We start from the raw sequence: 22,466 nt of genomic DNA, 5'->3' as shown, positions 1-22,466 counted from the left end.
TCCCTTCCCTCTCTAAAAATAAATAAATAAATAAATAAATAAAATCTTTTTTAAAAGTTTTTTTAAAAATTGGGGATTTTCACTATTTTGCATTCTGTACTTAAAAAAACGTTAGTAATATTATTAATATGTTCATCTCATATGACTTCAAAATTATATAATTACAATGCACAGCACAAGCAATTCTTTTATCATGTAGCTCTTACAATGTTGAGACATTAGAAGCTATGACTTTATCTGCTGTAGTTATGTGGAGGGTCTTCCTGTTTTAGGCCTTTCTAGGAGAGTATCTCAGGTGTCTAGGTCTGTCTCAATTTCTCTCTTCCACCAACTTTTCAATACCTAGTCCCATTCCTATTCCCCTCCCTTCAGGATCTACAGTGTTCTATGCAGGAGGAGACATTTTCTTCCTTCCATTCCTTCTTGGATCTTGCCACCTTTAATATCACAGGTTTTACCAGACTTTGGGGACTGCAGAGGGAGAGTTCAGGTCTAGTTCAGGGGCAGTGGGTCTGCACCAGATCTGGCGGTTTCCCGGGAAGGAACACAATGACTTGCTGTCCTCACCAGTTCCCTAAGAAGTACGTACACCACTCCCAGATTAGCATTAATTTTACTCAGCGACAACACATTCTCTCTCAAATGTATCCCCCACACTCTGCCCTCAGCATTATTTCATTAAAGAACACTTCACTCCTGAATCTGGCTTGCAAGAATAGCGACAATAGCTGGCACTCTCTTAGTCAGCAAGGATCAAGTTCACCAACTCCAAATCTCTCTCCTAATGAAATTGCGCGGGGTGAGGAACTGTTTGCTGAACTAAATATAACTGAGCTTCCTTTATGTGATGGGGAATCATGGATGGTCTTTGAACGGTGATTAAATTTCCATCCTACGGCAATACAAGATTTAATTCCTCCAAATAAATACACTTAACATATTTCAAAATAGAACCTTCACACTCCCTAATGGAAACAAACTTGGAAGGAAGAAACGCCGAACTGGCACTCAAATCGAAATCATTATTCGTAATGGAACATCATTATAGCACCTAGATCAGTGCTCTGCGCATCAGTCGATGCAGACGAATATTGCTGTCTTAAATGGTACCAATCTCGTCGTTTTTAAAAGGCAGTGAAGACGACGCCTGCCTTCCAAAAGAAAAATTGGGTTAGATCTGTCCCAGCTGCGGCCTGCAAGCCCCGCCCCTACACACCTGAGAGGCCCGCGGGCGTCTCGGCTGAGCGGAGGCGGGCGAACCACATTTCCCAGCGGGCCCCGCAGCGCTCGCGCGCCTGCGCGTGGCGCTGGAGGTGGCTGGAGGAACTCCCGCGCTATCCAGCCGCCTGGTCGCACCTCGCTTGGCCACTGACCCGGGCATGGAGGGGGTCTCGGTGCTGACGAGGGGTAGCGCGGCCGCCGCCAAGGTGGAGGAAGCCGCAGCCGCGCCGCCCCCACCTTCAATCTCCCCGCCTGCCCTCACCCCGGCTCTCTCAGTGGGTGAGGAGGGTCCGTCGCCTTTGCCCGAGGCGGGGGCTCCCGGCTGCTCGGGCTCCCGGCCCCCCGACCTGGAGCCGGAGCGCAGCCTGGGCCGCTTGAGGGGCCGCTTCGAGGACGAGGACGAGGAGTTGGAAGACGATGAGGACCTGGAGGAAGACGAGGAGGAGGAGGAGGAGGAAGAGATGAGCCACTTCTCGTTGAGGCTGGAGGGGTGCCGGCCCGAATCCGAGGACGAGGAAGAGGTATTTGTGCTCCTGCTGACCACGCCGGGCCCGGCGGCCTCGGGGTCCGGCCCGCGCCGCCCCTCGCCGCCGCAGCCTGCGGCGCTGGCGTCGCGCTCCACCTCTCCGCACCTTGCCTGCCTAGGCATGTGGCGCGGACCGGCCTTGCGTCCCGCCCGATTCCCTGCGGAGTCATTTTGTGAGGTTCCTGCAGATCACCGAGGCTCTGCGGGCCCGGCTGACTCGTGTTCTAGCTAATGACTGAAGCTACTGCGTGCCGGGCGGGCGGGTAGGCGCCGAGGGTCCCGTGCCCCTGCCCCCGAGTTGGTCTCTTATTGGGAAGATTTCTTTTTTTTAACGTGGTAGTAGTGCACATTTCATCAACTTAGGTAATAATTCACATAGCCAGTCAGAAGTAATACACTTAAGGACCAGGATCTGGAGAGTTTGCCCATTTTTTATAGTAATTCATAAAGTAAGATGCTCTTCATCTGGCAATATATACTATATCCAGAAGAATGGGATGTATTTGAAACATCGATTTATATCGTGTTATTGTATTTTCCAGCAGTACTTTGAAGGGTTGGAGGTACTGTAACACGTATTCCTGATGCAGATTAAGTTACATATTGGTTATAATGAGATCTTGGGATTTCATTATAATGAGATCTCCTTATAATGAGATCTTAGAATTCTGGCTTTAAATTTTGAGAAGGCAAGGACTTGTATTTTAAAACTGTTTCCATTGCATTCGCAGCGCCTGATTAATCTCTCCGAGCTGACCCCGTACATCTTGTGTTCCATTTGCAAAGGTTACTTAATAGACGCGACGACCATTACAGAGTGTCTGCATACATGTAAGCATACAGTTCCCATTTATGAATAAGAATTAAAATTTTGAAACATCTCGAAAACATCCTAATTTAAACATTTTCTTTTTCAACAGTTTGTAAAAGCTGCATTGTAAGACATTTTTACTATAGCAACAGATGTCCAAAATGCAACATAGTAGTACATCAGACACAACCTCTTTATAACATAAGGTAAGAGGAATATAAGTACAATTTATATTTTAAGTATACTTTTTCTGAAAGCTTGAAGTGGTGTTTTGAGGAATAAATGCCTGACCTATGTCTAAGAAAGGTAGCTACCTATTCTTTTTAAAAAATGCATATAGAGTACTTACCGTGTACCAGGCACTGTGATATCTGCTGGAGACTTTAAAAAAAAGAGACACAGTTCTTTTTTTCTGAGGATTTGAATTCTGTCACTCAAGTTAATGAGGCCAGTTTAAGCTTGTCATTTTCAGTGTATTTAGAATTCTGTTTTCTACAAGTAATACTTAAAACAACTGGCCTCTAGAATAATCTGTTGTAGGTCATTGTGGCTTATTAATTAGATTTTCAGTTCATGCACAGTTTCCTAAGGAGAGAAAAATACTAAATGTGGATTGCTTTAATTTAGAATTTTTCAGCAAATACTGTTATGTTTTTACTCCCTTTATAAACAAGTGCTTTGCAGGTGATACACGGAAGTTCAAAAAACAGTATCTGCCCTTAAGCTCACATTCTTATCAAGGGAATAAAAACAGCACGTGTGGAACAATTTAGCAAACCATGGAAGGATCTCTGATTACTTATGATTACATATACCTTGAGGTTCTCTTAGATGAGAACTATGAGTGCTACTAAAAGTAACTTGCCTCTGAGAAGTATCCACTTCCAAGAGAAAACAGTACTTACAAAGAGCATCGTTCACTCTGTACCAAATGCATTTTTCTGAATTCTGAGGTATTCTCCATCCTTTCCTTTTATTAGGTTGGACCGACAGTTACAAGACATAGTGTACAAATTAGTGATCAATCTAGAGGAAAGTAAGTTTATTTTATTACATAGTTGTGAACCCCAGAATCTCTGCTGACTCTCCTAGTTACATTTTAAGTGTAATTTAGTCTGTGTTTTATCATTTTTTAGGAGAAAAAAAGCAAATGCATGATTTCTATAAAGAAAGAGGTCTAGAAGTACCTAAACCTGGTAAGTTTGGGTGTATACTATAATGTATTTATAAATTAAAGAACACTAACAATAAAACTTACTCCCTTTGGGGTTCTTTTTGGTGATAGTTGGTTATTTTATGATCAAAGAGAAAGGTTTTGAAGGTATTCGAATTTTGAAGTGTAATCTAATTTAATTGTTTATAAGAAGTAAGAAGTATAGGCTTGGAGCTGATTGTCTGAGTTTGATTCTGGCCACCACTTTATCTCTAATAAAGTAATGTGACTTTGACACATTACTTCACGGTCTCAGCTTCCTCGATACAAAGCACTTAAAACAGTGCCTGGAACATAGTAACTGCTCAAACATTAGTTTTTTGTTGTTTGTTTATCAAGATTGATTGATTGATTTTTAGAAAAAGAATGGAAGGGAGGGAGAAAGAAAGAGAGGGAGACAAACATCATTTTGCAAGAAATATGTGGATCATCAATCAGTTGCCTCTCGCACACCCCCAACCGGGGACCTGGCTGGCAGTCCAGGCATGTGCCATGACTGGGATTCAAACCAGCTACCTTTTGGTTCGCAGGTCGACGCTCAATCCACTGAGCCACACCAGCGGGGGTTCACACATTAGTTTTTATGATGATGGTAATGTCACAGTGTGGCAGTTAGATTAGGGTTTAAATCCTGGTTCTTCCACTTACTATGTGGATTAAGTTTAGGCAAATTGCCTAACCTCACTAAACTGTAATCTCAGTTTCTTTAAAGACAGTTTTTTAAAAAGTAGCAGTAGTACCTATGTCATGGGATTATAACAAGGATTAAATGAGATGATGCATGTAAAGTGCTGAACATGCACCCTGAGCTCCCTGGCGTATAGTGCTTGTTAAAGGTTATCTACAACTGTGTGCTGTTAATGGTGAGCTTTCTCTGTGGCCCTGATAAACCAGCCTCACGTGTCTGCCTTCCATCTCGGGGTGGTCCCCAAGCTTACCTCTTATTTCACTGGCTGTGACAGGTTAGCTGATGTTATTAAAGAAAAGGAAATTGAGTGCTTTATGATCTTTTAAGTGGTCGACATAATTATAATATCCGTGTAATTATTTTTCAAAGGTATCAATTTATAAAAATTTTTATTCTAACTCAGCTTTTTTGTTTGGCTACCAAAACAGCTGTTCCACAGTCAGTCCCTTCAAGCAAAGGAAGATCTAAGAAAGTCTTAGAATCAGTGTTTCGGATTCCACCTGAACTTGATATGTCTTTATTATTAGAGTTCATTGGGTGAGTACCCTAAACCTCTCGACCTCTTAATCTTGAAGAATGTTTAAAGTCCCAACGGTTATGAAATCATCCTGAACTCAAGTAATATCAAATTTTTCTGATTTCTTTTTAAAAGGTACTATGAAATATTTAAGACTTAGAAAAAGGCCTAATAACTACTTGTATGTCTACCATCTGACTTAAGAAATAAACCATGTTAATATGCAGAAGCCTTTTGGCTACCTCTTCCTGTTCACCCTTCCTTCCCTTAGAGTTTAATAACCACACTCCTAAAAGTAATGATTGTCATTCCCCTGCATTTTTAATATGTATTTGCTACAAGTATCTCTTCCTAAGCAATATGTAAAATTGTTTTTTGTTCATTTAAAAACTTGAAATGGTATCACAGTGTTTTCCAACTTGCCTTTTTCACTTAGCATTGTGTGATTTATCCATGTTGAAATGTTTAGTTCATTACACCATTGCCACGTATTTCCTTAAACATGCCATAATCTATTTTTTCTTGTATTGTTGAATTTTTAAGTTGTTTCCAGGGGATTTTTGCTATCGTAAATAGTGTTACTTTAAATATTTTTGTACATATATCCATACATATATATATATGAGATAGTTTTCTAAGAGTTTATGTAGATTTTCTGAGTCTTAGGATATGTTTGTCTTCAACTTTACTTGGTTTTGCCAAATTAATTTCTAGAGCAGTTGGACATCTTTCTAATTCATCTAAATTGCATCATTCAAACACTGCGCTGCATGGCGTGCGCCACGGTGCTGCGGCATTGTCACACAGACCGTCACGACCTCAGAGTTGGCGCGTACCAAACTGTAGTTTTCAACATACCTGCATTAGTTTGCAGCGTAAATTAAGATGCCTTTTTGGAAAATCTGGATTATCCCATATTGTGTCACTGATGACTATTTTACTTCTCAGTGACTTCCTCCTTGTAAGTCTTGGTTGCCTGTATCATTTAATTGATATGTAGCTTGTGCTGTGTTGTATTTATTTATGTATTTATCCTGTTTTCTCAACTGAAATCAAGAACTTCTAAGAGGCAAAAACCACAAAGCCCACATAATAGTGGTTGATATGACGAAACAAAGATCTCCTTGAAGGAAAGAGAAGAAACCATGTAATACCAAACTTTAAACCAGCAATTTAGTTAATTAAAGAATGTGTTTCATCCTAAATGTCCAAAAGGGAACTGGCTAAATAGTGATATATAGCACGTGAACATGTGCCATATAGTAATATACATGCTGACATGGGAAGATTGTAAAGTGTCTTAAGTGAAAAAGCAAGATACAGAAGAGAATACGTTGCATGTGCCCATTTATGTTTTTATACAAAGCGGGGTTGGAAACCTTTTTTTTTCATGCATAGAATGTTTCTAAAGGGACAGTAAGAAAATGTTAATGGCAGTTGCTTCTAGGAAAGGGCACTAGAGCCTGAGTCTAGAAAAGAAGTTTTACTTTTCATTGCATTTGCATTTTTACCATGTAGCTTGATTTTTAGTAAGTCTAAGGAAAATTTGAAAATTGAAAGGAATTTCTATTTCTAAAAAATTATTTTGGGGAAATGTAATCTTTTCCACTAATATACAATAGGTACTGACAATCAGTATTTGTAGACCTTTTTTGAAAAGTAGCAGGGATGCACTTTTGAAAAGTGGCAGTAATACAAAGATGGCAAATATGTGACAAGCATGCCACCATTCTCTCTTTCTTTGCTCACAGCAGAAATCAATAATTAAGCATGACAGGCTTTCCTAATGAGGGAGACTTGACCACTGTGTTCAAGGTGGTCATTACCATTTGTCCAAGTTGTTACATTCTTGACACATGCCCTGCTATAGAATAAAAGAGCCCTCAGTAGGAGTAAGGAGATCTAGAATTCAGTTCTAGCTCCCCTGTTGTCTAGCTTTGTAAACTTAGATGGATTGCATTTTGTTTATTCACAAGATGTTTATGAAGGTTCTGCCATGTACCAGCATAGCATTCTACTAGCTGCTGGGAATATAGTTTGAATAAGTCAGCCATGACCCTTCCCCTCATGGAACTTTTAACTTCCCAGAGCTTCAGCTTCCCTATCTGTAAAACAGTAGAATTAGACTTGGTGATTATGGTGGGTAGTCAGTCTGCCTTTTATTATAGTCCTTCATCTGTTTTCAAACGATCAAGGGAAGGAAAGCTTTCAGTGCGACAGGGAGTCCTTTTGAAAGAGCTTTATTTGGCAAAGAGTCCTTTTGAAGTCCCCAGTCCCCAGATTAAATCTCCAAGTTTTCACTACAAAAGTCAGGCTACTAAGGGTAACCCATAGGAAGTTCTTTCAGGGCAGGGGACAAGTTGCAGATGAGTTTTAACCTGATGTAAGTACGAGGGCATATTTGGTCCAGCTGGTGGCCCTATTGGAACTGGAAGATCAAAACAGCTGAGGTAGGTTCAGCCTGTGGATAGTGACTTTTCAGCTACTGGAATGTGAAATTAGATTTCCCTGCTAAATTGGGTATGCATGTCTTGTGATCTTAAGATAGTCTTGCACTTCTTTCTTTTCTTCACTTCCTATGTTTAAAGTAGAAGATTATAAAAAGAAATGACTTCAGATAGGCAGTAGAGTGTGTATAGAAAGAGCATAGACTTTGAAGAGTGTAACTCAAGGTATGTAACTCCTGGGATGTAGCTTAACTTCTCTGATCATCAGTTTCCATATTTCTAAATTGGGGGTTGTAATAGCAACTCCCAGGATTGTTGTAAGAATCAACATGTGGTAGTCCTAACATGTCTAAACTGTTATCAATATATGAATATTATAAATTTATCTTGTACATTTTTCCCTGCCACTGCGGGATTGCACAGAGGTGGAGACTTGGGTGTGGTCAAGATTCAGCTCCACCCATAACCCACTGCCATGGCCTAGGAAAGGCTCTGCTGCTGGAGGTGTAATGGATGTCAGTACTGCTTTACAAGAGGTGCTGTGCTGAAGACCATCCTCTTCTACTGTGGCCTGTCTCCCAAAGCCACCAAAGCCTTAGATAAGCTCCAGGCCCACCTTTGTGTGCTTGCCTCCAGCTGTGTTAAGCTTGTGTATGTTGAATTGGTGGAGGCCCTTTGTGCTGAACACCAGATCAGCTTAATTAAAGTTGATGACAACAAGAAACTAGGGAAATTGGTCAACCTTTGTAAAATCAACAGAGGAAAACCCTGTAAAGTGGTTGGTTGCAGTTATGTGGCAGTTAAGGACTATGGCAAAGAGTCTCAAGCCAAGGATGACATTGAGGACTACTTTAAGTGCAAGAAATAAATAAATAAACTTGGCTTTTGTTTCTTAAAAAAAAATTATCTTGTAAAGGTTACTATAGAGAAAAAAACATACTAATTGTGATAGAATAAAAGACAAAAAGAAGTTTTACTTTAACCTGGAAAAAGTTAGAATGCTACATGTGGAGAAATCTAAATGTTAATATCCTGCCCTGGCCAAGCATCGTCCCATGCACCAAAAGGTTGCAGGTTTAATCCCTGTTCAGCGCACATAACTAGGTTGTGGGTTTGAGCCCCACTTCCTCTTTCTCTAAAATCGATAGTAACTATATTTTGGGGTGAGGGTTAAAAAGAAAAAGAAGAATATACTGAAAAGTTAAGAAGATTCTAATAAGTAACCATGACTTCCCCAAAGCTGTCAGTGCACCAGGCAAAGCTTCATTATTAACCAGATCCAGTGCAAGAACATACGACAGTTTTGATAATGTCCAAACCTTATACCTTTTAATATTTCTGAAATCAGAAACTCCTATACTAAAAAACTATTGCAAGTTCCAACATCTTTGCCAGAAAATGAACAGATTATGGAATGATTTTTTCCTAATAAATGGCAAACAAAAAAGAAAAAAAAAAGAAATTCCTGAAAGACGCAAAGTAATATAAAACACTACTGTCTTTTCCTTACCACTAGGTGGCAGAAATGACAGCTACATTTATTTCCTAAAGCATTAGATGGCTGTTGTGAAATTAAATTAACATTCTTCAAATGTTTGTATTCGTTATTTTTCTATGTTATGTGATTTCACATATAGTTTAAAATATTTTGTTGATTAATTTTGCTTTCATTTTTCAGTGCTAATGAAGGCACGGGACATTTTAAGGTATTTTACTTTTAGTTTTCACTTACTTTACAAGAGGACCCTATAACACACACGTTTAAGAATCAGATTAGCATTTATATGGTGATTGTCTTCTATTACAATAGTGTTTTATAAATACAAATTGTTGAAATATGAAGTACATTCAATAATGTTCTCATAAAATAGCTTTATGAGAGAACAGTTATTAAGTAGGGATTTGTTATTAATTCAGAACAGTAGTCTAAGGAAGAATAAGTGAGTAACTTTGAGAAGCCTAAAGCTAAACGCTATGTTAATTTGGTGATAAAAAATGTTTCAAAGCATTTTTTGCATAGTTGGCATTTAGAGTTAAATGTGAGCTTAAAATTGTATTTGCATGTAACGTTTTTAGCTCAGGTTAACCTGCCCCAACTTGTTACTTGGCAGGCTTACTGTTTTTCTTTTAATTCTGTATTTTTATAGAGTTCTAGTTACAGCTCAGTATTCTCTACTACTTAAAAAAGCTGTGTTTATGCCTTATCTTTGAGTTTAAATAACTATATCTGACTAGAGTGATTCCCGGTTATTAAACTTTTCACCATGCAGATCTGTAACATGAAAATCATAAACCCTATTTGTTCAATTTAAAAACATTTCACAAAGCAGTAATTTAGTACCGAAAAGTTTTCCTGGGAGTCATTCTTAAAATTTTTTAATTATGAAAATTTTTAAATTTGAAAAGTAGACAGAACCTTCATGTATCCATCACTTAGCTTTACCAATAAACTAATGGCCAGTTTAATTTTGTCTTATACCCTCATCTACTCACTTCCAGTATTTTGAAACAAATCCCTATCATTTTGCTATCTCATCTGCAAATATTTCAGTATTCTTAAAAGATGTCTTTAATGGCCATGTATCATACCAAATGTCAGTATCATGAAACATAAAGACAAAGTGTCAGAGCTGTTCTAGATTAAAGGGAAAGACAGAAACACGACAATAAAATGCAGTGTATGGTCTTTCATTAGCAACAACTCTTAGTGCTTACTGTGTGCCAGGAGGTGTTCATAGCTATTTACATACATCATATCACTTTCCTAAGATAATTCTATGAGGTAGGTTCCTGTTTTACAAACGGATGTGGAGATACAGAAAGGTCCACCAACTTGCCCGAAAACTTCGCAGCTAGAAAATGACAGAACTGAGTTTAAACCCAGGCAGCCCGTCCATCTCTGGAGTACCTGCACGTGACATCTGTCATATCTGCTATGCTGTGGTGATACGGGATAGCTCCGTCGTCTGGAAAGATCTTTAGAAACCAAACCTCCAGCTAAGGAAGCTGAGCGCTGTGACATGGAAAAAGCATGTGGCTCACCTGCCTCGGTCCTCTTGGTAGCCATTCTAGGTTCCCTCTCTGGTAGTGCTAGGAAAACACTGCTCAAGTTTTCCTAAAAGATACCCTTTTAGTTCTAATCACTCCAGCTTTTCTTTTGCATTTGATAGTATTCTTAAAATTTCCTCAGAGAGGGTGGCTGGTAAGCACAGTTTCTACTTTAAAACCCTGTGGCCTCTCCACCTGTTACCTCACACCATGGGATCAGATTCCAGCCACATAGTTCTGGATGTTACTCTTTTCGTTTTCCACCTAAAAAGGAAAACCCTCTTACAGAAAATTTCAGACTCACACAAAAGTGGACAGAACAGTAAAATGAATGCCCGTGTACGTCCACATCTCTCAAGTACAAACGCGTGGCCAATCTCATTTCATCTGTGCCTTCACCACTTCTCTCCTTCCCATGTGTTGTTGAAGCACATCTCAGTAAATCACTCCAATTGCTTCTAAAAGATAAGGACTTTTCACGGACATAATAGTGAAACTAAAATTCTAAAAATTAACAGTAATATCTTAATCAAATACCTATATACTCTTTACATTTCCTACATTGTCTCATAAAAATTGTTTTATAGGTTAGTTTAAATCAGGATCCAGATAAGATCCATACGTTGTAATTGGTTGCTACACCTCTTATTTGTAGCCCTTACATCCTTTTGTGGTCTAGCAGTTCCTCCTCCATTTTTTTTTCTTAGATTTTTTTGGTTGTAGAAACCAGGTTTTAAACATTTAATTTTGGATATTCTGTCTGTCAATAAATTTTACTCTGTTTTATTTTTGATGAGTTAGTAAAATAAACCAGTAAGCTTTTCTATTAAAAAATTGTTAATAGCCCTGGCTGGCGTAGCTCAGTGGATTGAGCACGGGCTGCGAGCCAAAGTGTTGCAGGTTCAATTCCCAGTCAGGGTACATGCCTGGGTTGCAGGCCATGACCCCAGCAACCGCACATTGATGTTTCTCTCTCTCTCTCTCTCTCTCTCTCTCTCTCTCTCTCTCTCTCTCTCTCTCTGTCTCCCTCCCTTCCCTCTCTAAAAATAAGTAAAAGGAACCAAAAAAAATATTTGTTAATATACTTTTCAGAAAGTTGAAGCTAAGCAGGAAATTTCCTTCAATAGCTAACTGAAATTGTATAGTAATTTTTTCATAAATCTGTGGGATCATCTTTGCTATAAAATTTGCTTTAGGGTTTATACATTTTATGTATATTTAATCTGAAAAATACTTATTTATTCGTTTGTTTATTTTTGTAGCCACTGGAAAAGAAGTTTGTCCGAGTTTCGGGAGAAGCAACTATTGGGCATGTAGAAAAATTTCTCAGAAGAAAAATGGATCTTGATCCAGCTTGTCAGGTAGGGTACATGTGTGTAAAAGGACAGGTGAAGTTGCGAGATTACCATTAGCATATTAAAGCAAGGATTTTCTCTAGGATTGCATGCAGTGGCTTTTATCTTATGATATTGTAAGTGTTGTTTATGCTCTTTGATGTTGGTGCACAGGGATGCCCACCCCACCTTCAATCACATTTGACTTACTGTCTGTCTCACTGCCATTGATGACCATCTGCAAGACACCCAGGAAAGTGAAGATCTATCTACTGTAGACCCTGTCAGTCTTTTAAGGACTGAAAAACAGTCTCCCATTCTACTTATATAATTTTTTCTTGTTGAAAACCTCAACCCTCATGTATTTTTTAACACAGACTGTAAATATACTCATAGGTCTAGAAATACGGGCCAGTGAAATTGCACATTTATATAGTTTTACTTTTTCACTAGTCAGATTTAAAAGGGATTTTTTAAAGATTTTATTTATTTATTTTTCGAAAGAGGGGAAGGGAGGGAGAGAAGCATCGATGTATGAGAGATATATTGATTGGTTGCCTCTCACACTCCCCCACTTGGAGACATGGCCCACAACCCAGGTGTGTGCCTTGACTGGGAATCGAACTGGCAAGCTTTTTGGTTTGCAGACTGGCAGTCAGCCCACTGAGCCACACCATCCAGGATAAAAAGGGATTCTTTTTATTCATCATGTGTAAATTTCATAAAATAATTTTTATTTAAAATACCTATTTGCTGTTTAGTAAGTTAATAGATATTTTAAAGCTGGCTGAAGTTTTGCTGGTGTTTTTAGTACTGATTTCTACTGGAACTAAATATATGTTAAATATCTATTAAATCCAATGAAATGTAACTTCTCTTACTGAGCTTGATATAATACTAGCTGTATCTCTGGCATCTGAAAAGTAGATATGACTTTTCTAGCACCTTGTAGCCATAGCATATTTGAGGTTATTCTTAGTCCTCTGTTTAGAAGTAGATAACTGTTTGTACCCTAGCTGGTGTGGCTCAGTAGATTGAGTACCAGCCTGCGAACCGCGAGGTCACTGGTTCACTTCCCAGTCAGGGTACATGCCTGGGTTGTGGGCCAGGTCACCACTAGGGGGCATGCAAGAAGCAGCTGATCGATGTATCTCTCCCTCCCTTTCTCTCTTCCTTCCCTTCTCTCTAAAACTACATAAATAAAATCTTTAAAAAAAAAAAAAAAAGTAAACAACTGTCTAGAGACTCCTGGACAAAGAATATGGAATGATCCCGTAACAGCCTACTATTTCTATAAGCAGAAGTCACAAGACTTGAACCTGATTATATAGAATAGCCAAAGTAGCACCCAAAAGGGCTTTTTCTAGGCTATAGATTACATCTTCTGGCTAGATATTGATCAGAGCACAATTATCATGTACAAGTTTCACATTTGGTGTCCTAAGAAATTTGGTTGCCAGAGCTCTAAATTGGTTTTATCGTATACAAACGTGGGTTTATTTTTTCCTCATATTACAGAATTTAAGGCTTTTAACCCTTTGAAATAAAACAATAAAAAGTTTGTCTCAACCTTTAATTTTCTTTGTCAACTCTTAGCTCTCTAGGTAAATGTTTTTTGTTGTTGTTGTTTTTAGATTTTATTTGTTTATTTTTAGAGGGGAAGGGAGGGAGATAGACAGAGATAGAAACATCAATGCGCAGTTGCTGGGGGTTATGGCCTGCAACCCAAGCATGTACCCTGGCTGGGAATCAAACCTGGGACACTTTGGTTCCCAGTCCACGCTCAATCCACTGAGCTACGCCAGCCAGGGCTAATGTTTCTTTTTTTAAAAAAAATTTTTGTATTTCACCATTACCATTTAACCCCCTTATACCTCACTCCCTCCTGCAATCACCACATTGTTGTCCATGTCCATGAGTCCTTTTCCCTTTTTGCTCTATCCCTGTACCCCCTCACCACCCCTACCCCTAGCTGTCATCCTGCTCTCCATCTATGAGTCTGTCTCTGTTTTGTTTGTTCAGTTTGTTCATTAGAGTCCACATGTAGGTGAAATCATATGGTATTTGTCTTGCTGTGATTGGCTTATTTCACCTGGCATAATGTTCTCCGGGTCCATCCATACTGTCACAAAGGGTAAAATTTTCTTCTTTTTTACAGCCAAGTAGTACTTCATTGTGTAAATGTCCCATAGTAGTTTATCCACTCATCTACTGATGGACACTTGGGCTGCTTCCATATCTTGGCAATTGTAAATAATGCGGCAATGAACATAGGGGTGCTTCTGTTCTTTTGAATTAGTGTTTTGGGTTTCTTCAGATATATTTCCAGAAGTGGGATTACAGGGTCAAAAGGCAGATCCATTTTTAATTTTTTGAGTTATCTCCATACTGCTTTCCACAGTGGTTGCACCAACCTGCATTCCCACCAACAGTGCACTAGGGTTCCCTTTTCTCCACATCCTCGTCAGCACTCGTTGTTTGTTGATTTACTGATGGTAGCCATTCTGACAGGTGTGAGGTGGTATCTCACTGTGGTTTTAATCTGCATTTCTCTGATGACTAGTGATGTTGAGCTGCTTTTCATATGTCTGTTGGCCATTTGTATGTCCTCTTTGGAAAAGTGTCTGTTTGAATCCTTTGCCCATTTTTTAATTGGATTGTTTGATTTTTTAGTGTAGAGTTTTTAAGTCCTTTATAAATTTTGAATATTAACTCCTTATCAATGGAACACTATGTAGCTACTAAAAAGAGAGAAAGCTAAGTATGTACTCCAAAAGATATGCATGGTATATTAAGGGTTGTTTTTTAAAAAATATTTTATTTATTTTTAGAGAGAGGGTAAGGGAGGGAGAGAGAGAGGGAGTGAAACATAAGTGAGTGGTTGCCTCTTGAGTGTCCCCTAATGACAACCTTACCCGAAGCCCAGGCATGTGCCTGACAGGGAATTGAACCGGTGACCCTTTGGTTTGCAGGCCAATACTCAATTCACTGAGCCACACCAACCAGGGCAAGGTTTTATTTTAAAAAATAGACAGTTTTGAAAAGGGACTGTATGGGAGAAAATATTTGTTAATGATATGTTGAACAAGGGTTTAATCTCCAAAATATGTAAATAACTCAGATGACTGAACACCAGGAAGACAAACAATCCAATTAAAAAATGGGTAAAGGACATGACTAGACACTTCTCCAAGGAGGACATACAGAGGTCCATAGAATGAAAAGCTGCTCAACATCACTAGCCATCAGAGACATGCAAATTAAAATCACAATGAGGTACCATCTCACACCAACTAGAATGGCTATCATTTATAAATCAGCAAACATGTGCTGGCGAGGATCAGGAGAAAAAGGAAATCTAGTGCACTGTTGTGGGTATGCAGACTGGAGCAGCCACTGTAGAAAACAATATGGAATTTCCTCAAAAAATTAAAAATGGAACTAGCTTTTGACTCAGTGATTCCACTGCTGGGAATATCCCCTAAGAATCCTGAAACACCAATTCAAAAGAGCTTATGCACCCCTATGTTCATAGCAGCACTATTTACAATAGCCAAGATTTGCAAACAGCCTAAGTGCCCATCAATAGATGAGTAGATTAAAAAATTGTGGTACATTTACACAATGGCATACTATGCAGCAGAAAGGAAGAAGAAATTTTCTACCTTTTGTGACAGTATGGTTGGAACTGGAGACAATTATGCTAAGTAAAAAAAGCTAGTTGGTGAAAGACAAATACCGTATGATCTCACCTATAAGAGGAACAAAATAAACAAGCAAAATGGAACTAGAGATATGGAATACACTGACGGCTGCTAGAGGCCAGGGGAGGAGGACTGGTGGAAAAAAGGGGAAAGGGTTAGTCAAAGAACCTGTATGAATGACCCATGGACATGGACAATGATGTGGGGATTGACTGTGGCAGAAGGGGTAGGCTGGGTGAAGGAGGGCAAAGGGGGAAAATTGGGACAACTGTAATAGAAAAGACAATAAAAAAATAAAAGGGGATTTGTAGAATAATATGTGGCATAATCCCATTTTTTAAAAAACAAAAACCCAACATGCACACGTAGCATCTGAAACCATACATATCAAACTCCAGTAACTGGCCAACCTTTGAGGGTTAAGATTAAGTTGAAAAGAAAAATATAGTAAACAAATTATAAATGTATACTATGTGGTGAAGTCTTCTAGAAGCAGTGGTCTCTGCATTGCTGAATACTTAATAAAAACATAGTTTCGAGGCCCTGGCTGGCGTAGCTCAGTGGATTGAGCGCAGGCTGTGAACCAAAGTGTCGCAGGTTCGATTCCCAGTCAGGGCACATGCCTGGGTTGCAGGCCATAGCCCCCAGCAACCGCACATTGATTGATGTCTCTCTCTCTCTTTCTCCTTCCCTTCCCACTCTAAAAAAATAATAATAATAAAAAATTTTTTAAAAACCCATAGTTTCCAAAATTTTTTATTTTTCATGGATCTGTGTGCAAGATCTATCATTGCTTTAAAGTCATTTTGCAAACAAGTTATTATTCTGCCTATTTTAAAAACTGGTAAGCAAAAAACACAAAAGTTGTTATTGATTGGAGATTATGCATGATGAGATAGCATTGGAGTTGATCAACTATGACCCATGGGCCAAATCTGGCCTGTTTTTATACACCAAGTTTAATTGGAACACAGCCAGACACAGCTTTTCATGCTGTAGTGGCAGCATTGAGTTAGATGTGACAGATCCTGTGACCCACAAAGCCTAAAATACTTGATTTCTAGCCCTTTACACAGTTTGCTGACCCCTGACATACACTTAGGCTTTGGAGAAAGATAGACCTGGGTTCAGATCTGGATTTTGCTACTGACTAGCTTTGTGACCTTAGGAAAGTTTAATGCCTTCACCTGTTAGTACTCTTATCTGTAAAATGGGAATTGTGATACCTAGCTCACAGGAATGTGAGGACTAGATGAGATAACATGTCAAATGCATAATATAACATATGGTGTACATAGTGGCTGTTCAGTTAAATGCACTTGCTTTTACCACTCTTCCCCAACCATGCTGACAGTGTATAGAATTTTTAGAGTAAACATTTTGAAGGTAGGAGATCTGGTTAAGAGGTGGTTTAAGCCTAGGGTATTATGAGCTAAGAAGCATCAGGACGTAGTAACTGACTGACTGCATGTGAGAAGAAAGGAGAAGGAAAAATCCGAGTCAGTGGTGATACTCTGGTTTAGAGGACAGGGGGAAATGTCATGCCATAAACTAAGGACTTTAGAAGATGGAGCAAATTAAGGGATGTATAGTAATAAGACTGCTGAGGACCTGATCCCATTTTAAGGCAATGAGACAGAAGCACTCAATGAAAGACAAAGATTAAAAATTTGCTTTTTTATCTTAGCAAGAAAGTATACTGGAATCTTACTACATTATACTACATAACTGTATAACAGTACCATTCTTTCTAGAGCATTTTATATAACAGTACATTTATCTTAGAGCTGTGGCATTACTAAAGGGCTAAAAAGACCTTGTTAATCCATAAAACATAGAACAGTTTTAGTATGTACTCTGCCACTGTCAGATTTTCCACTATTGGAAAATGGGTATACCTTGTAAGAGAATTGCTCAAATAACTAAGAATTGCCTTTTTAAATACTGTATACCCGTTTAATCATTCTATCTTGGAATGTTTTTTAAAAAACCATACTTTTCTGCACCTTCTTATGCTAAGTACATTGAATGCAATTTAACTTGTACTCGGCGCTTCAAGGAAATCATTCAGATATTGGCCATACTGTGCTGGCGTCCTGCTCCTCCACTGCTCTTTCCAGTTTACGTCATTTACCCCTGTCAAAGGTTTCTAAAATCTTTCCTGAGAGTTTCATCAGTCTCAAGTAAAATACCAAAGTGTAGATTGAAAATACGGAAATCAATAATTATGTTGATTTTTCTTAGTTTTGCATATGGGCTTTGAAGTAGTAAAGCATCTGGTGCTTCCCGTGCCTGTAGGTGGATATCATCTGTGGCGATCACTTGTTGGAGCGGTACCAGACTCTGCGGGAAATCCGGCGTGCGCTGGGTGAGGCAGCGATGCAGGTAGGTCTCTCTCTGACTTTATCCTACTTAGTGCCTAACAGGCAAGTTATTTGATGAAATAAAGAAGTTCTGTGTTATCAATAAAATTTTAATAAATGTTCTTTAATTTTCTTAAAATTACCTGAACTAGCCCCGGCTGGTGTGGCTCAGTGGATGGAGTGCCAGCCTGCAAACCAAAGGGTCGCTGGTTTGATTCCCAGTCAGGGCACAGGCCTGGGTTGCGGGCCAGGTCCCCAGTAGGGCGCATGTGAGAGGCAACCAGTCGATGCTTCTCTACACATCAATGTTTCTCTCCCTCTCTTTCTTTCTCCCATCCCTGCTCTCTAAAAGATAATAAAATAAAATTTAAAAATCTTTAAAAAACAGATTTAAAAAATAAATTTTAGTGTATTTACAGAGTTGTCAAACTATTGTCCAATCAATTTTAAAATTTTTTTTCTTTTAAATCCTCACCCGAGGACATTCCCATTGACCTTAGAGGGGAAGGGAGGGGCAGAGAGAGAGAGAAACATCGATGCAAAAGAGAAACATAGGATGCCTCCTGAATGTGCACCAACCAGGGACTGAACCCACAACCTAGGTGTGAGCCCTGACCATGGTTTGGGGGATGATGGTTTATGGGATGATGCTCCAACCAACTAAGCCACACCGGCCAGGGCTAGATCATGTTTATCACCCCAGAAAGAAACTCCATATCCGTTAGTATTCATTGTCCATATACCTCCATCCTCCAGCCTTTCTCAACCAGTACTCTACCTTCTATCTCTGAATTTATCTATTTTGGACATTTCATGTAAATGGAATCGTACAATACGTGGTCTTTGTGACTGGCTTTTACTTAGCATAATGTTTTCAAGCTTCATTTATGTTTTAGCATGTATCAGAATTTTGTTTTATGGATGAATAATATTCCATTGTATGGAAATTCAATATTTAAGAGAAGGCTGAGTCTCAGAAAGGCAGCAGTGGAAGAATTAGGAAAGATCACTGAAGCAAAGAGTGTCATTAGAGGCCAAGGCTAAGGTCATTCACACCCTTGTATTCCCAGTTAGCATGTGCAGATGTGGGAGTTGGACAGTGAGGAAGGCTGATAGGGAAAAAATTGATTCATTTGAAATATGGTGTTGGAGGAGAGTTCTGTGGATACCCTGGACTTCCAGAAATACCAACAAGTGGGCCCTTGAGCAAATTAAGCCTGAAACATCACTGGAGGCAAAAATGACAAGACTGAAGCTGTCCTACTTCGGATACATCATGAGAAGGCAGGGTCCTTTGGGAAAGACAGTAATGCTGGGAAAATAGAAGGTAGCAGGAAAGGAGGAAGACCAAGCAGGAGATGGCTAGAATATGGATTTATATTCCATATATGTCTATGGAATATGTCTATAGACATATATGGAATACAAATATAATAGACATATAGATATAGATTTGAATTGTAAGTGATAAAATGTGATATTATAAATGTATTCAAGTTGATTTTGTAAATGTATAAATAGTACCTTAAAAAGGTGGATTGATTGCTTGCTGGATACGGCCTTGATTTTGAAACAGCTTGTAAGCTATACTTTGCTTTATATCTTTACATGTCAATATGTTGTTTTGCAAATAATGTCTTTCTTTCTGAAATACAACTATATGCAAAAAGCATTATCTAAAATGTCATTCGTCATCGTGTAAAATTGTTAATAGAATCTTTCTGTTTGTTTTATAATACAAGTTCGTTTACTTTTATTAGGCTAATTAGTCCAGAACAGATCTGATGGTCTGTGCACCACATGTGATATGGAACTATGCTTTATTTGACCTATTTTGTGTTTTAAATTGAGTTAAAATTCCTTAACTAGGCATGTGTTCTCTGGTTTACTTCTGGTCTCAGCATTACTTATTGATTCATATACCTAATGCACGTGTTCATTTATGTTACTTTCCTGGCCTTTGTGGGCATTTGAATTTGTGAACCTTTTTCTAGAATTCTGGTGAGTTTTCACTGGAATTGCCCGGAACAGAAGCCAGATTGCAGTGAGTCGAGTAGTGAGGGAGAAATGAGGAAGTAGAGCCATGGGAAGGCTTAGCAAAGAAGGAAAAGAGGGATAGCTGGAGCAGGATTGGAACTGCAAGGCACGCATGCCCTCGCTCCACCTCTTTGTTGCCCAAAGTAGGCCAGTTGCTAGTGGCACACTTCCCCAGTGAGTCTTTCTTTAAAGCTGGTTTCATAATAGATTAGGAAATAGTTCCTTAAAAAAGTGGATTGCTTGCTGGATGCCGCCTTGGTGAGAGCACAAAGAATTAAGACCCAATATCAACATAGGGGATAGACCACAAAAAGCAGATAAAAAGACTCAGAAGTACGGGATCTGCAGTCATTTAGTATAGGTTTAAGTTGCTTAACAATCCCTGACTGAGGACATCACTGTGTCACAATACGGTGTACTTACCGTTCATAGTGATGACTCTGGATAACAAAAGGTAAATGGTACTGAACAGTCTTTAAGAAGGAAGTAAAATTATGGTATATTAAATGGGTAAGAGTTCTAAAGTTTTCTCACTTAGAATAGTAGTGGGCTGCATTTATGTGGAAGTAAATATTTCATTTCTTAACAGATCCATGATGCTTTATAATAATTGAGTCTTTTTTTAGGGAAGCCTAATGCCTGGGTGGTCTGTTGAGTAGTCTGTGCGCAAGGAAAGGTGTATCTCTTTTACTTCTTTTTGGAGAACTGTTGAACCATAAACAACCCCGAGCTAACTATGCATACCTGGTAGTTTCAAAATTGTCTCCTGAGAGTTATTAAAAAGGCATGTTGACAGGGAGTGTTTGGTGATGGGGTGAGGGAAAAAGCAAGTTTATTTATGTTGGACCTTTTATTCTCTTTCAAGAATTTCACATTAGTGTTGGGTTATGAAAAACAGACCATTTTTTTTACTTGATTATTTATATAACTAGTTTTCAAATAACTGCAAAACACTCTTTTTTCTTTGCAGGATGGTCTTCTGGTCCTTCATTATGGTCTTGTGGTTTCCCCTCTGAAAATTACTTGAAGATTCTAGGAGCATTAGGAGGGGGGGAACAAGCCAAGGTGGCTTCTGCAGGATTGCGTCTCACCAAAGATTTTCATGAAACGTAATTGCTACCGCTTTGTGAGGAGACATAACTTACCTGTTTTCAGCACCGAGCATCATAACATTTACAAGTACAACTTGGAACGATGGGATGCATCTGTTTTACTAGCAGCTGTATATCAAAAGCATCCACAGCTCAGGGCGAAATTTTCAAAGTATTTTTAAATTCCTTGTGATTTCAAATACTTTGATACTGATTTTGCTTCCACATCTTTGATGTAAATCAGTTACTGTTTTCTTCATTGAGCCATATCACTCTTAAGTTGGTGGTTAGGATTCTACTCTCTGGAGTGGCATTAGGTGGGCAGGAAAGAAGTGTGCTTTTGAAATGAAGATGAAAAATCAGTCTTCGTTAAACTGTGCAGATGGCACCCCTCCACACAAAGACCAAAACTGTTGGCCACTTTGTGTGTTGCCGTCATATTTTGAACTTGAATCTTTTTTTTTTTTTTACCAGCAACACTACTAAACAGATGTTATTCACTTCTAAAAGGGATAAATTATCATTATTCTGTGTGAGGAGACTGTCTCCTATATGGTTTATTGGCCCAAACCATGAGCCTTCAGTGTAATAAAGACTTCTTTAACATATCTTACAACAAGGGGTGCCTCTTTGTGACAATATTCTTATTCCTAGAATGTTAATTTTATTAACATTCATTTTATTTGAGTACATAGTATGATTATTGATACCTTGTAATGACACTGCTTCTGAAAGTAATAAAAAATTTGAGAAGTTTACAGAATACTTACTCATTGTTTCTTCAGTAAGTCAGTTCATGGTTCGTTTTCCCATTACTTTGTCACTGGGATAGAGAATACGGGTGCTTGAGACCTCACTCACACACAGAAACTTCAGTTTTAAACATTATTTTGCCTAAGAATAGCATTTTGATAGCTTTCTAAAAGAAATATTTTGTAGACTATATTTCCAAGTCTGCATAGAAACAATTACAATTGGGTAAAAATTGGCAATTGTTTTATAAAGGATTTGTGAATTGTGTATAAATCTCTTCTAACATTTAATACAAATTTTTAATAAAAATTTAACCTATTTTGAAATGTTTGTGCTTATTGTGGATTTTTTTAAAATAACCAAAACTCTTTAAGAGATGGAGGTATTAAATTAAACTTTGCATTCAAATAGGTATTTTATAAACATCTTTACCTTAACTAATTAGACTAGATGCTGTTATTTGACAATGAACAGAATAGCAACTATGGAATTCGTTGCCTCTTAAATATTTCTTGCACAAGTAGTTAATATTTTTATTCCTGTTCCATTTAACATATGTCAGGGATACCCAAGACCACCCTCAGGTTCAGTGGTTCACTAGGTCTCTTGGGACCCAGAAAAGCTATTATACTCATATGTATAGTCTATTACAGTAAAAGGATACAGATCAAAATCAGCAAATGAAAGAGTTGTATTGGGCAGAGTGTAGGAGC

At 38.6% G+C, this 22,466-nt stretch overlaps 1 protein-coding gene and 1 pseudogene across 1 annotated transcript; both read left to right on the top strand.

Annotated features, from left to right (window-relative positions):
• The first annotated feature begins 1,323 nt into the window (after window positions 1-1,323).
• Window positions 1,324-22,038, top strand: PCGF6 (polycomb group ring finger 6). Its single transcript, XM_045854147.1, has 10 exons — window positions 1,324-1,742; window positions 2,479-2,578; window positions 2,668-2,764; window positions 3,539-3,594; window positions 3,695-3,754; window positions 4,888-4,996; window positions 9,102-9,129; window positions 11,734-11,832; window positions 17,808-17,894; window positions 20,880-22,038. Exons 1-10 carry the CDS (start codon window positions 1,380-1,382, stop codon window positions 20,934-20,936), a joined length of 1,056 nt encoding a protein of 351 aa, XP_045710103.1. The 5' UTR covers window positions 1,324-1,379; the 3' UTR covers window positions 20,937-22,038.
• On the top strand, window positions 7,912-8,334 carry LOC123828801 (annotated as a pseudogene).
• Window positions 22,039-22,466: the final 428 nt, after the last annotated feature.

Source organism: Phyllostomus hastatus, unplaced genomic scaffold (assembly GCF_019186645.2).
Source record: "Phyllostomus hastatus isolate PE091 unplaced genomic scaffold, TTU_PhHast_1.1 phas_scaffold_1066, whole genome shotgun sequence".
In the NCBI taxonomy this organism is placed as follows: Eukaryota; Metazoa; Chordata; class Mammalia; order Chiroptera; family Phyllostomidae; genus Phyllostomus; species Phyllostomus hastatus.
This window is presented reverse-complemented; position numbering and strand designations above follow the sequence as displayed.

Bases quoted from the DNA above. Each gene is read 5' to 3' on its own strand.
- PCGF6 (XM_045854147.1), top strand. From the start codon at position 1,380: ATGGAGGGGGTCTCGGTGCTGACGAGGGGTAGCGCGGCCGCCGCCAAG. The intron at 1,743-2,478 runs GTATTTGTGCTC...TTGCATTCGCAG, and splicing joins AATCCGAGGACGAGGAAGAG to CGCCTGATTAATCTCTCCGA. The intron at 2,765-3,538 runs GTAAGAGGAATA...TCCTTTTATTAG, and splicing joins CAACCTCTTTATAACATAAG to GTTGGACCGACAGTTACAAG.